Here is a 14856-nt window from a genome sequence, read left to right as displayed (position 1 = left end):
GCCTGTGTGCTGGCACAGAGGAAAACTGATTTACAAGAGTCCTCTTTCAGGAAATGTATTTCTCAAAGCAGGCTTTTCCACATATCATTTTACTTGTCCTGCACAGAAAAACAATCACCAACACAGGAGGAGAAAGCTTCATACAACAGCTTGAAGAGAAAAAAGATTTGTCCTTCTCGTAAACTCCTTAGACTTGGTACTTTAGAACTAACTGAAAGGCCGGTTACCTCCACAAAGTGGAACCCAGGAGTCAGTGCTTAGGGTCTCAAACACAATTCAGCCTGAAGATTTAGTATTGCAGCTACCGTCTCAAAAGTGACCAAAGAGGCAAAAAGAGAGCTGTACTCTCATAATAAATAAAAGATGAACATTCTCTCAACTTTTTCACTGTGAAGACTGAACAGGTGAATAGGAGGGCATAGAAGAAAGATCAAAACCCTCTGGAAAGCAAATCCCTAGTTGCCCAATACTCAAGCATGCCTGTATTTCTCAAAACATTACCAAATTCATATGCACAATAAAAACCTCATCTCAGATTAAAAATAAAAAATAAAAATCCACCATCCCACCAGAACTGAAACACTTTCCTTTCAAAATTATGTCGAAAGCTTGTGATCATGTAAAAGAAAACATACACACTTAAGACTTCCATGTTGAAATGCAGTTACAGGAGACTGCTTGTTCTGGTTTTGGTTTACAGCAAGACTGCCTGTGAACTAGAAACAAAACTCAATAAACCAGGGTAGCTTCAACAGTCACATAGTATTTCTTCCCCTTGGACTGACAAGAACAGCTAAGGCAAACCCCGCACTGTGCTCTCATGACAGCATCAAAGTTTGTGACATGGGCAAAGAAAAGCAAAAGATTAAATGCTTAGAAAAGTGCCCAGACAGGCTCGTTCACTGCTACTATCACGCGAGCTAAGGAACATAGTAAAGTGGGATGCGCAGAATAAAAATGGAACAAGAATATTCCACTCAACTCTGTGCGGTGAACAAAATTGCAAATAAAAGCACTGCATCAAAATATCTGCATTATTTTTACAGTAGAAGTAAAATCCTACTAAGTCTTAGGATGGTATATTTTTCAAACTACTGAGGTTGCCCACATTGCTAGCATAAAATATTAATCTTTAAATAAAAGCTCATTTGAAAGAAGCACCATTGCATAAGCATAGCGCTGTCTACTCGGTTTATGTCTACGCTGAAGAAGTTCAAAAATAGCATTTCAGAATTCAATGTCCACAGCAGCCAGTTACGACTTGGCTTCACTTAACGATGTGCTTCAGCTGGTCAGCACCGCCTGACTGCAGCCACCACAGCGCTGTCTGCAATGAAGGGGCAGAAGCTGGTCTGCACGCCTTCTGCTTCGTCTTTACACATCTAAACTCACTCCCACTGGAAAAACTGGGTACAATTAACAAATCCAGGTATCTTTTTCTGATTATCAGGTGGGGAAAAAAACTGTAATATCCCAGATGAAAGCAAAGATACGCTGCTTTTGAAACTTGTTCAGCTTCACATTAGCGCAGGAGAGTTATAATTTGCTCGTGAATTATACACAACAGGAACTCCGCAAGGCAAACCTCAGCAATTAGTTCCAGTTCATCCAGAGATGACTCAGCCTTCTGCTCCCATCGCGGCAGAGAAGACATCACATGCTAAGCTGCTTCTCACCTGTCCTGCCACAAATACGCTGTGGAACACCAAACGTGTGCCTACCTGCTCCTCGCAAGCACGTCATTCTGCAATGCCCATCTGGATTTGGGTAAGGTCAGCAGGGTGCCCCAACTTGTTAGTGTAACTCATCAAGCCTCAGCAAGTTGGGCATACTAATTGCCATGGTAAATGGAGACATAACCAAGACTTCAAATACTGTGATAAACTCCTCCACATGTTTTATTACCTTCAGAGTGATGAGAAGACCGGTCATACTTAAAACAAAACAAAAAGCCACAACGTAGAGCTCAGTTGTTAACAGCATTAGCTGGGAAAGTGGAATTAGCTTCTCACATCTGTTCCAATGCTGGTAACCTGTGCATATGTATCACTTTGAAAAATCTGACGTTCTCTAATGTTTTCACGTAGAAGCAGATAAAAATGCTGGTCATTTAAATAAAACGTAAATAGGAGCAAAATCCCTGTACATCACAAAGCTTCTCAAACTTTCCTTCTACGCTTAAAAGCAGTACAGCTTTTGTCACTGCTGCATATACCATCCAAATAATTTTTGAGTTTTCTTCAGGTGAGACCACTCAACTGTGTTGCAGGGGATAAAAATATTTGTTACAAAAGTATTCTGTGTAAAACTGCACACTCAAACTTTAGCAGACTGACTTTTCCCTGATGATATACAGAAAAGATACCCAATTACTGAAACAAAATACCCATCGGTGGAGCTATATCCTCAATGATTTTACAAGACCGTAACGTGGATTTCCCCGAGATTTGCACTGTTCAAACCCTGCAGTGCCGCACTGCACAAGTAACACACGCAGGAAACCATGAAGCTAACAGGAAACTGCTCACATCTCACTCAAACCGACGGAACACACCAGCCCAAGCCGTTCTGCTCTTTAAAACAATCACTCCTGTGATTCCGCTACTTAATCTTGCCAGAAAGTTGATGCTGCTTCCAAACAGCATCCATCACTTTCCCAAACTCATACAGGTTGCTCCAAATCTCCAAAAGACGGAAGCCTTTCAGAGTGAAGAAAAACAATAATATTGGAAAGAAAAACCCACACATGCACACCTTAGGTTCACATCTCTTGGGCAGGAACTATATTGTGTTATTTTAATTTCTGATGTTCTGAGAAATAAAGGGTATGTGAAAGGCTCACTAACTTGATGGAAGGAGAAACTGCAACCGAACAGCAGCCTTCGCAATTAAAAGGTTAGGTTCTCAACATACCCCAAAGCAAACAGCAGCAACTCCAAAACACATTTTAATAAACAGCATTTATTTCTAAAAGTTTCTGCTAAGTCATTTGAAATGCAGGAATCTACCCCAGTCAGTGCTACAATAGACATGCAAAAGTAGAGGGTTTATTTTGTAACTCTTTTTAAACAGCCAGGTTTGGAAATCAAGAGATAGAGTGCATAAAAATATGTGTGATATAATGCTTCACAAGAGTCTAAAGTTTTTTTTCTTCTAGTATGTAAAAAGTTGTCAAATTACAGTGTTTAAACCCTTACCAGTATGTACTGTAACTACTGCAATCCATACACACAGTATGCTGAACTTTCTCTTGCTTTTCTGTTTTCTTATGATTGGTCATAGGAATCTGCGCATCTTCATAATGCTTTTTTGCATGGCCATTCACATATCTAAAATAAATGAAAAACAAAAAAAAGTCGTATACTTTTAAACAGCTACTTAACCAACATCCATTGAATGTGAGAAGAACAAAGGCAGCCTAATAAGCATCCAATATTTATACCAGCATTAAAACAGGCAATTCACCTCTGTGAAAACATCGGTTAAATTTTCTAACTTTTCACCCTTTCACTCTTCCATGTTGTCTAAATTAATCTCTCATCTCCTTCATAGCAACCACCAACTGGCATCCTTGTACCAAACCCGGGGACGTGGGCCCTGAACAGACTGATGCACTGGCTCCCTTTTTCCATACCTGTAATGTGGTCAGTTCTCTATATTACTTTCCCATATACTGTTCTTACAGCTCTACTCTTTTCTCCACCCAGCACTCATCACATTTGTGATTACTTTAAGAGTGTGCTGACCCCCACATGCAAGCACATCCATTTTAAGGTTTCCCATTCTGCAGCACCACTTAGAGCATTCTACGTCTTATAAAGTTCATCATTTGAAAGGCTCTGGTGCCTGGGGTCACATCACAGAAAATCTAAAATCCTGCGGCTCTCTTGCTGACACAACGAGCATTTTCATGCTCAAAATTTGAGATCTAGAAAATGAAGCATCTTTCATTAATAAAGTGTCACTACAAATGCAAGAGCCCTAAGTATCGGCTGAAAATCATTAGCACTATTTCTCGCTTGTTGGACTTGGTAACGCCAACCAACAGAACGCTGCACATGCTCCACAGGAGGGTTTCTCTGTTGTCCGCTTGTTCTCAGGTGCAGGTGTGAACAATTCTCACACAGCCGTGCCGGGTCAGGCACTACAGCCACAAGCGACTGACACGGTGACCGACACGGTGACTGACACGGTGACCGACGCTGCTGTGCCGGCAGAACCCTGCAGCACTTCTGTCACAACCCCTCTTCAACAGAAGATTTGAAAACCTCATTTCTCTTCCTTTAATTTCAAACATTACCCAAATAGAATATGCTGCATGCTTTCATGATCAAAAGTGCTCTCGTTACAAGGTATATTACCCACTTCTTATGCAATTATTTTAAATTCTAAGGATGGGAGCACTTTAAAACTGCATAAATAACTGACTCAGTGTCTACTACCTGCATACAAGAGAGGTGGACAGTATTATGTGGACAGTGGCCTATTTTTTTTAATTGGTAAAAAGTAAAATATTCCAAAGTATTTATTTTACACCATCACATGACATGAAGTAGCTCCCCATCTCTTGGCTCTCACCAAGTATAAATTTCTAAGATAAAAGAATAAATAAAAAGAGAAAAAAAAGGGTTTGTGCTGAAAACTCTAAGGGGCTTTATTAAAAATGTGGCACTTACTGCTATCCAGATCAAAGAAACAAAACCTGGACTTTATTGAATACACTTTAAAACACAAAGTCACTAAGAAGCAGCAAATTTTCTACAATTATCCTGACATATAAATAGCAGCATTGACTGTATCATCCCTCTACAATTTCTTTGGGTGTACCTTAACTAATACAGACAAAACCCAGGTGTACTCCAAATGAATTCTGATGGTAACTCATCCTTATATGTTATGGTAATAACTTTCTTCCAAAACTACAGTACAGTACATTTAAGGTATTTTTCTGTCTTAGCTAGACAGTTGCCATTTTTCTCAAAATCAGCTTTGCCAACATTTGTGGGTTTCCAAGAACTCTTATTGGTTTAATCTTATTACAACAGAGACATCTTTTCCAGAACGGAACGTTACAATAATCCACTGAATCAGCGGTGCTAAAGGCACTTTTTGAGCGGTGCAATCACAGCCATATACACTTTTCTTTTGGAAATAAAATACGATGTTGAGTATAATCTCTGGATTCTCTTAAGGTAGCAAAGAAGTGTGTTCAGTATAAACATACAATGTTAAATGAGATAATGAAAGGTTTATTTCAAGGAACTGTAAGTTGTTCAGGAAAAATTTAAATTAACTGCTGCAGAGTCAAGCAACAAAGGAAAAAGATAAAAGTCTGATTAAAAGACTTAGACACCAACACTTCGTACCCACCTTCCACAATGGACACTTGAGCACGTCAGACAGACCCACGGACTTTTATTTGACCGGCACACTATAAAAGATTAAAAAAAAAAAGTATTAAATGAATTGTGTCTGATATTACAGTTGCATAACACATTCTGAACGCCAGCAACAGCTCTGCTGACTCCAGCTGGCAGCACAGTTATGTAAAATAGTCAGCCACGTTCATTAATCTTTATTAGGGACTAAACTAAGAGACTGAAGAGCTATTGACACCATAGCACATTAAACTTCTTCTGGCTTGGGTTTTAGTTGCAGGCTACACATTTACCTGCTACTTGCAATGAAAAATCTGATTTTTTTGTTCATATTACATCCACATGAGTTCTACGTGATTTTGAAACACAATAAATAGCAGCAGCACAAGTAGCAAAAAACCCAGTAAAGATTAAAAACCTTTCTTTTGGCTTTTCATAAGGCTGTCCACCCAACACAGGAAAAAAAGCCACAGCACTTCACTTCTGTTTCATAACATTATTTAGACAGTGAGCCACTTTGAAGAAGAGACTGCAAGAAAGCCTGGCAATCTGATAAGAAGCACACAGAATAAATCACTGTGCAATGCATAATAATATTAATACACACCGCTTATTCAATATGTATTCCTGTGCTGGTAAAGGCTTTATCCATGAAGATGTTACCCCTTCAAGTCAAGCACAAGAAGCCTAAAGGTTAAAGCGTAACACAGTGCTGTGCTTCACAACCCATGCGAGGCACCAGAAGATGTTATCTAAGTTTTCAACTCTAAGTATAGAAAAATTAAATAACCATGTTTGTTTTCAAGCTAAAGGGCTTAAAGTGAAAAAACAGCAGATAATATAAAATTATGAAACATCATCCCAGGGTAGAGTCCTAGAAATGGGATATTCCGACTTCTACCCCAACCCAGTAGCAAAGTTTGCAAATTCAGATTAGAAACAAAATCTCAGTAAATAAACCATCCAGGCAGAACACGGTGAAACAGGCAAACAGAGCAAAATTTCACACAGAATCACACGGATTAGTCAAGAAAAAGTATGTGCATCTTTATAAACAAAAGCAATTGTGGAACTACAACTAAATTGATGCTGAACTCTCAAATTTTGAGTGGAGTTCCAATTTGGATCATGTCACTGAAGGAGGGACGCTACGATATACGGTGCTTACATCTGAATGAAGTCAAATTGTTAACAATTATCCATTACCGCAGCATGTACAGGAAGACCATTACACTTCCAAATACCCAACTAGTATGGTAAGAAAATTTAAATGCTAAGAATAGTAAAAAGACAACTTCAACTACCCCCAAAATACACAAAGGGTACGATGCCATGTCGTTTTTCTACATGCTACAAACAACTGCTCCTTGGAGCAGCCACTCAGAAGTCAGAGGAAAAATAAGACACCAGAAACACACAGGACTACAAGGCAAGGGGGAGGAAGAGACAAAGAGAAGGGGATTAAATCCTAGCATGCATGTAAATTATGTATATTTGTTGTAGAAAAGCTTGAGAACAGCGTTCCACGTCTGCAGTAACACCTTAGCAAGCTGCTCCAGGGCAGGATCCCCGCAGCAGGCTCACTGGGGACTTCCAGACAAACTCAAACTCACCTTCACCAAGCTGCAAACTGTGGGACACGACAAACTGTGAAGATCAAAGACTATCAGAGAAAGTTAAGCTAACATAAGTGAAAGAAGTTTCTTTATCAAATTAAATAAGTTATAAGAAAAAACATTAACCCCCTCCTTGCTTTAACTGGGAGAGAAGTGACTAGTTTAGCTGATTAGAAGAGCTAATTTGTCACCATTAGGTTTTGCCTATTTAATTTAAATTGGACCAAAAAAGCCCCCTAGCTAACACTGCTTCTTAAATAATTGCTTTCTGCATCTGAATTCATTATTACAAATAGTTGTTGTATTTCAAGTCACAGGCACAACCCAAGGAATGGTTAAAACTAAGAATTTCACTGTGTTCACTGGAAAAAAGCACAGTTAAGTAGCTACTTCAAACTGTTTAGTAAAGACTCCAGAGCTGTTTTCTTCAACTGCTGCAATCATTACTTTACTTGACAAACACATCTTCTCACATGTCTCAGTTTCCATGCTTTGGTTTTCCAAAACCAAATTTTCCTGTTTCTGAAGTTGATGGGTTCTCCCAACTGCAATGGCAACCTTGCAATAAATAAAGGAGCAAGGTACAGCTGTTTCAGCTTACATTTCAAGTTAGAAAAGTGGGCGAAGTTTGTCTGATTTGACTAAAACATTACTGAGAAAACCAACATTTGGCAGTGGCAAACAGAAGAGGAAGGGCAGACCCTCACCAGCCATCATCCGTTAGACACCGGCTAAACGCACCACCACCGCAACCTGATACAGTTCTACTTTCCTGAATTACACAAACCGAAAGGTAAAAAATTAACCAGAAGGAAACAGAAGCCAAAACCATTCATGCACTTAAACAGATTAAGTGCTGCATGACCAAACCACTACCGTACACTTTCCTTGCCAGGAACATGAAACAGTTTTCCCAGCATTCAAACCCCAGCAGAAATCCCCACTTAAAACCAACATTTTTGCTTTCAGTGTGGTATCATCTGTGGATAGCACTGGTTCTCGACCAGCAGGTCAAAGCATTGCAATGCAAACTGCTGCTCTTATTTTCCACCATGTACCAGACAACTACAATTTGACGTTCAGATATTTTAAACATCAGCACTCCTTCCTTGCCAAGTGTTAAATTATACTGAAGTGTTAAATTTTACTGAAGTGTTATATTATACTGCTCATTCTGCAGAGTTCACATCATGTTTAAGTGTTCTGCACAAACAGCAAACAAGTCCACCAACTTCACACAACGCCAAAAAATATCTTCCACTAAAATGTTCCATCTTGCACATCAGGGAATAGGAAAAGACGGCTCATTTGTTTGCTTTAACTTTGAGGAAGAACTTTGCTCCAATTGCATCACATTAAAAACGTGTAGTTTATCTTCTTCACAAACATCTCCTCCCACAAAGAACTCAAATAACATGGAAGTGACTCCCACTAAGATTAAACACAGAAGGCAGTATTAAATTTGTGACCTACAGTCGCTCTGCTCTGAGAGGATTGCACAATTGATTTTTTAAAGGTTGCTGAAGATTGCGTTCCATGTTTCTGGGAGGCCAGCTCTCTAGGTACTCCTCAGCTCAGATCCTGAGGCAGTTACCGTCTGTTACTGACTATTAATGAATTAAATCAGGCCTGGAGCTTCAGGCACTAGTCAGGACTCTAACACGAGAGGCACCATGGAACGCACAGTAAAGCGCAGTCACCGCCCTGAACTGCTTACAATCTAAATTAAACAGTTTGGCTACATCTATAAGGAAAATACACGTTATTCCTTTCAGATGTAATATTGACTTGAAGGCACTAGGCTTAGAAGTAGATCAGAAACAAGAGACACAGATCCATAGCAAATCCGTTCTCAATTCAAAGCACATTACACAGCCCTAGAACTTGGTCCTTAAAACAGACTTGGGTGTTCAGTACTTTCAAGTCAGACAGTTACACAGAATCATGAGGAAAGACTCTCAGACCCATTTGTACAGGTACGTACATCTTCCCTCAATTATCAGTATTCTAATTGGGATTTGGGTTTTTATTTTTTTAGTGCTATTTAAAAAAAGAGGAGGGGGGTGCACTACACAGCACTCCCTCCTTTGGAATAAAGTGATGCTCAGCAAACATCTTAACCACATTAAAAAAAAATATATCTGTGTTTGTTACACCTTATTTAGTGGTATCCAGGCTAAGGAACGCTGGCTGCTTTCTCAGCTTGAACTTAAATGGCTACTGCAATGGTTAGCAACCCTCATTTTGCTGTATTTTTAGAACAGCTCCAAGTGGTTAGGCAAAGATGATACTAACATGCCAAAAGGAAAGGGAAAGCAAATCTGCAATGCCACAATGTCTAAAGCCGTAAGCCATTTGCCATTTTACATCAATATCAGCTTATTTAGACACTTAGAAACATAATTTTTATAATACCATCTTTTACAGACTGGTTTAAGTGAAATCTGAATACCCATTATTAGCCCACAAAGCCCTCTGTAAATGGAGCATCCATCCAGCCCCAAGAGGGCAAACAATCACACCCTAGTGCATACAGACTCGTACACAACCACGGGAGCGTTCAGAGATGTCCCTCCAGCTCCCGCTTTCTGTAAATCATCCTGATACATAATGTTCATCAATTTATGCCAAGCAGAATGAGTAAGATACAGCTAATCAGTTTGGCACTGTCACCACAGAGCCCCCACCCATCTTGCCCTCATGATCGCTCAAAGATGTACTTGTGAATTGTGACCTTTTTGTTTTCTTTACTGAAAACTCACTCCAAGAGCATCTGCGAGGCATGAAAGCTCCTGCCAAACACTGTGTTCCTTACGGAACAAAGCTGCAGATTTCCACTGTAAGAAAGCTGCAGCTATGTGAGAGTATACAAACAAGCCGTGAAATTAATGGGTTTGTTTAAATAGCAGGCTGCATAATTTATAAACTGGCAAAAGAAAAAAGCAGCAGGAAGAGGAGGAGACAAACAGGAAGCAGTTTCTGTGCAGCAGCCAAGGTCAGAAACCTGCAATATAGAACATGCCCCGCAGGGCCGGCAGCAGCGAGCCCGGGGACCAGGGCACAGCGGCACCCGAGGCCACAGCTGCTGCTCAACTCCGTTTGAAATAGTCCTTCGCTACATCACTAAAAAAGGCCACAAAATATGAGCACAGTGAGAGCAATACTTTGGTCCTCCTGTCAAGAGCGTGTTGAATAGAAACAAGATTAGGGTCACTGAACTATTCCCAGCGGTCTTCACAGCCTTCACAGAACGGCCTGGACTCTGTTCTCCAAAGGAGCTGTACCAACACTACTATCTTACTTGTATAATTATATGGTTAAACTACAATAATGTAATAACCGGCAGAGAAACATCTTTGGACTAAATGACCTTTTTTCATTTCAGTTTACGTTACCGCAGTAGGTCGGCTATGCTGATAGAAGCTGAACTGGAAAAGGTCACTGTTACTCTGCACAGTATTTGCACCAGGAACAATATTGACACAGTTGTGGTCGCACTGCTGTACTGATAGTGTGCTGAGCACCTTGTCCCACAAACATAAGCACTCAGTGACAAACACACATATATCATAGAACCATAGAATCATAGAACAGTTTGGGTTGGAAGGGACCTTCAAAGGTCATCTAGTCCAATCCCCAACATGCCACATACGTATAGCATGCTGCATGTGTAGGATGTATACAAACACTATATGTATGCACACACAGGTGTATCTCAAAAAAAAAAAAAAAAAAGGAAGAATACTGTTAAAAGTATTCTAGAGATACAGACTCTTCCTCTCCCATACTTTCAATATCATCTTGCCTAACAATCCCTCGGTGCCCTGGTTAGTTAGGATTTTGTAACAGGACAAAGTTACTCTACATTTGGTTCCTCATAGAACCTGAAAAACGCAGCAAGAAAAGAGTTGGGCTGCCTGCATTAGCACAAAAAAGAAGCAACAATCTGCATAGCAAAAAGTGAAACCCCTGCTTTGTGAAACACGATCCTTCTGCAACACATCGGGCCTAAGGAATCAGAATAAAAGCTCTTTCCTCCAGAGACCTGGAAGTAAATGTGAGAGAAACTTGTGAGCAAACATCCTGGGAAACAACTGCAAGTGGTGGGAATGCAAAACACTGCACAAACATTCAACCAAAATTATGCAAACCACTTTAGAAATAACATCTCAAACGCAAAGTTTTTCAGTCATGGGATTCAGAGCATTTCTCAGAGAGCCCACTTTGATTTTACAGACTGAAAAATGGAGAAAGAGAGATCAAAAAATTTACCAAAGAATTTTAAATTAATCGGCATAGATCAGAACTGGGCCTACCAGCCCTAATACCTTAGTCCTTTATGTCACTTCACTTGCAGGCAAGGGTAAGACATCCCAAAACTCAGTACTCTACACAAAACTTTTAAGGTGACTTGTCAAATCAGCTCTGAATTAAAACACCTAAAACCTCCCATACGCAACACGCAACAAGTACCAGACACACCAGAGAGTCATCTAGAAAAGCCAGCATTCTAAGTAGGGAATTGCTGAAGTTCTTAGCCTACAAGAAATACCAAGGAGACAAAGGTGTTAGATGTTGTCCTTCCTCTGGGCTCACGTGCTGGGGTTGCAAAAAAGGCTCTGCCCACCACAGGAATTCACAGCTCTGGATCTCCCTCTGGATGCAGGAACCTGAATAAATCAGCTGAGAAGTTTCCACCACGGGATCCCCATGCATTCAAGATGTGAATGCCTCACGTTTAATGCACACACATCCACCCTCCCCGTGGAAAACCTTCCTTCTAGACTACTCCTAAGTGCCCAGGGAGAACCAACCTTTCCTTTTGTTAAAGACACTTCCCATGAATAGTTATACAGGGGAACAGCGAGACAAAGCAAAAGAGAAAGTGTGACTTTCACCAAAACTAGCATTTAGGGCATTCACCTCGGCTGCACGCTCTGCAGCAACCAAGAGCCATGTATTCTAGATTCCAAATCCTCCAGATGAAACATTCAGTCTTTAGATCCGAGGCTGGAACCAAGGATTTTCCACTTAAAACGAACTGTCCAAATCACGACGCTACAGAGTCGTGTGCACTCTTTCCTTCTGGCCCATAAACTCGGTTATAAACCAGCATATACAATAAAACAGCTTCTCAGGGCAAAAACTGTCTTATCACAGAACATCAGCCAAGGCTGCAGGACAGCTGGGTATGTGCAGGATCGGATACACTGGCACTGAAAGAAACCTTTTTAAGCAGAATTGAAGAAGCCTCAAAAAACACAGGTGTCCTCCAAGGTAAGAGAGTATTTGTAGAGGTAGCGTGTAAAAATTCGTAACGGGCAATTACACTTAGTACCAAGTACACATGTAATAACACAACCGATCGTGTTCCCAGTTTTTGGCTTTGCATTCTTTTGTGTATTTAAAAAGGCAGCTGCTACAAGCATACACACCAGCTTTATTATCCGACCTTATTGTCTGTTTACATTCCAGAGAAATCCCAAATACTGAAATGAGTATCTCAACTAAATGTGTTGGTAAAATCATAAAACAGGACAGGCATTAACATACACAGGAACCCACTAAGTCTAAGCAGAATGCTAACCCTATTTTATACTCTAGGAGTAGGTTCTAGCAGTTAAATACTGCATTAAATGTCAATGGTTGCTGATTTACTTTTTTTGTTTCTGGGGGGTAGCGGCTGGGGAGGGGGGAACAGTGTTTTTAAACCATATACACATCTGGTAAAAGTATCTGCTCTACACTTTAGGAACTTAAGGGAAGTCAATTCCAGACGAGTAACTGTAATGAAAACCAGGTGACTAGAAGAAGTAAATGTTACAAGAGTACTTTTTAAACCTCTGAGTAAGCTAAAGCCCTATTCTAGACAGATAATACAAGAAAAAGGCATGTTACAGGCATTGCAAACTAGAGACATCTTCTACACCTTACTTACAGGCCAGGTGGTTTACTGGTTAGGTTTTAAAGAGTATTCCCATTTGTTTTCAAACTTCATTTCACATAATGCTCTTCTTTCTATCTTGCTCTCAGTCCCATTACAAGAAATTCATAAATGGACTGAACTTGTGCTAAACTGTTTGGTTTTAGAAAAATAAATATTCTATTTAACAATACCTTACATAAGTTTCATTTGTTAGACATCTTATTGTGTGCTTCAGAAGAACAGCATTCTAGTCAAAATGAAACCAGACAGAAGGGGAAATGGCTTTTAATTACACTATTTAAAATGGTTTGTTTTAAAATCAGCTAATACCCCATACTAGAGGAAAAGGTAAGAAAAGATGCAATTTAAATCACATTTAAATCAAAGCAAGAGAATTTACAAGGAAGTAAGTTTCCTGGTAAGCACTACTAGCAAGACAAAAATGTTAACCATTGTTTTAGTGTTTCATACCTTCATAACAAAGACTTGCACAATGAATAGGAGTCTCAAAAATAGCAAGTCTTAGCCTGTCTCAAATCACATTAAAATGTAAGAGAATTCAAAGAGACTCTGAAGAACACAGAAAGCAAGAAAGCACCCTCACCATACAGCTATGGAAAAAAAAAACCACCAGTTATTTCTTCTGCTATTTATTTCAGCTGAAACCAGAAATATTAAGTTTTTAGTGAGAAAAGAAGTAAGTTATATTGTGAGTGAACTTAGAAAATCAACCAATATTTGTGTTGATGCACAATGGAACGTGCGGTTTCCTCCTCCAAAAGCATTGCTGAGTCTCACATATGAGAGATTTCACCAACGGTTACAGTGAACCACTCTATCACAACAGAAAACTGCATACAATTCAGACACAGTAAACAACAACTGGGTAAGAATATAAAACACGGGTAGGTGAACAATCTTTCATAGGATAAATAGGTCACTGAGGTCCCCAACACATTCCTAACAGTGAGGAATGTTTGTCAGAGAACAATGTCATTAGCTCCATCTGCATGTAATTCAGCTCCGGGTTACGCTCAGCCGCGCTGGCTTACAGTTTGCTATGTGGATTATGCAATCGGAATTCCACACCGAACAACTCGGAGCTCAGAAACGCGTGCTTTTTTGTCTGCCTGTACTCTACCCCGTGGTGGAAAAGCAGACAGGCAGGTGAGGAAAGCTGCTTTGAACCGGCGTGAACAGGCACATCAGCTCCTGGGGAAGTGGCTGAGCCAGCTGGGGGTGGAGGGAAGGTGCAAAACCAAAGTCACATCACCTATAGCAGCAACACACAGGTAGAACATCCTGTGCTGCTTCTGTTATGGTAGAGAAATAAGGTCACTCAGCACTACCAAACACACATAGACTGTAGCTGCCAGGCTCCAGTAGTGCCCTATTTTTTGGCTATTTAGTCTTTCTACATGCAAAGTCAAACTTGAGGTCAAGAAATATCAGCAGCTGTTCTTCCTGCATATACCACATAGACCATTTCCTACCTGAAAACAACAGTGGGAAGACACAAGAAAAAGAAAAGGGGAAGGAAAAAGGGAAAGACATTGGAACAGGCTTATTTTACAAAGACCATAGAATCATTGCAGTTGGAGGAGACCCTCAGGATCATCAACAACCAACCCCAGCACTAAACTGTGTCCCTAAGAACTGTGGCTAAAAGCTTTTTTTTTTTTTCTAAATTATTGCCTCCATTTCTCCTTTACATTCTAAAAACAACTTCTAGTGGCTTGGCCACTTTGATAACTAATTAGTACCCAGATTTAAAGATAAACATATACACACACATATATATTTTAAAATTAAATGCTTTCTAGCCCTCACAGGAAAACAGATATTGTTCCTTATTATAGTAGTAGCATGCCAAGAAAAAAATAAAATTATTCAATCTTTATATTAAAGCGAGACACACAAATGTTCATTTTCAGAC

General features: G+C 39.9%; 1 protein-coding gene across 3 annotated transcripts in view; it reads right to left on the bottom strand.

Moving 5' to 3' along the window:
• USP3 (ubiquitin specific peptidase 3) overlaps positions 1–14856 on the bottom strand; it is a 41334-nt gene that overhangs the window by 19061 nt on the left and 7417 nt on the right. For all 3 annotated transcript variants that reach the window (XM_082061357.1, XM_082061359.1, XM_082061358.1), the window contains exons 2-3: positions 5371–5431; positions 3198–3329 (exon numbers count right to left, since the gene is read on the bottom strand). In XM_082061357.1, coding sequence (XP_081917483.1) covers positions 3198–3329; positions 5371–5431 — 193 coding nt within the window. The remainder of the gene's footprint in view (positions 1–3197; positions 3330–5370; positions 5432–14856) is intronic.

Source organism: Streptopelia decaocto (genome assembly GCF_964273445.1).
Source record: "Streptopelia decaocto genome assembly, chromosome: 9".
Taxonomy (NCBI): Eukaryota; Metazoa; Chordata; class Aves; order Columbiformes; family Columbidae; genus Streptopelia; species Streptopelia decaocto.
This window is presented reverse-complemented; position numbering and strand designations above follow the sequence as displayed.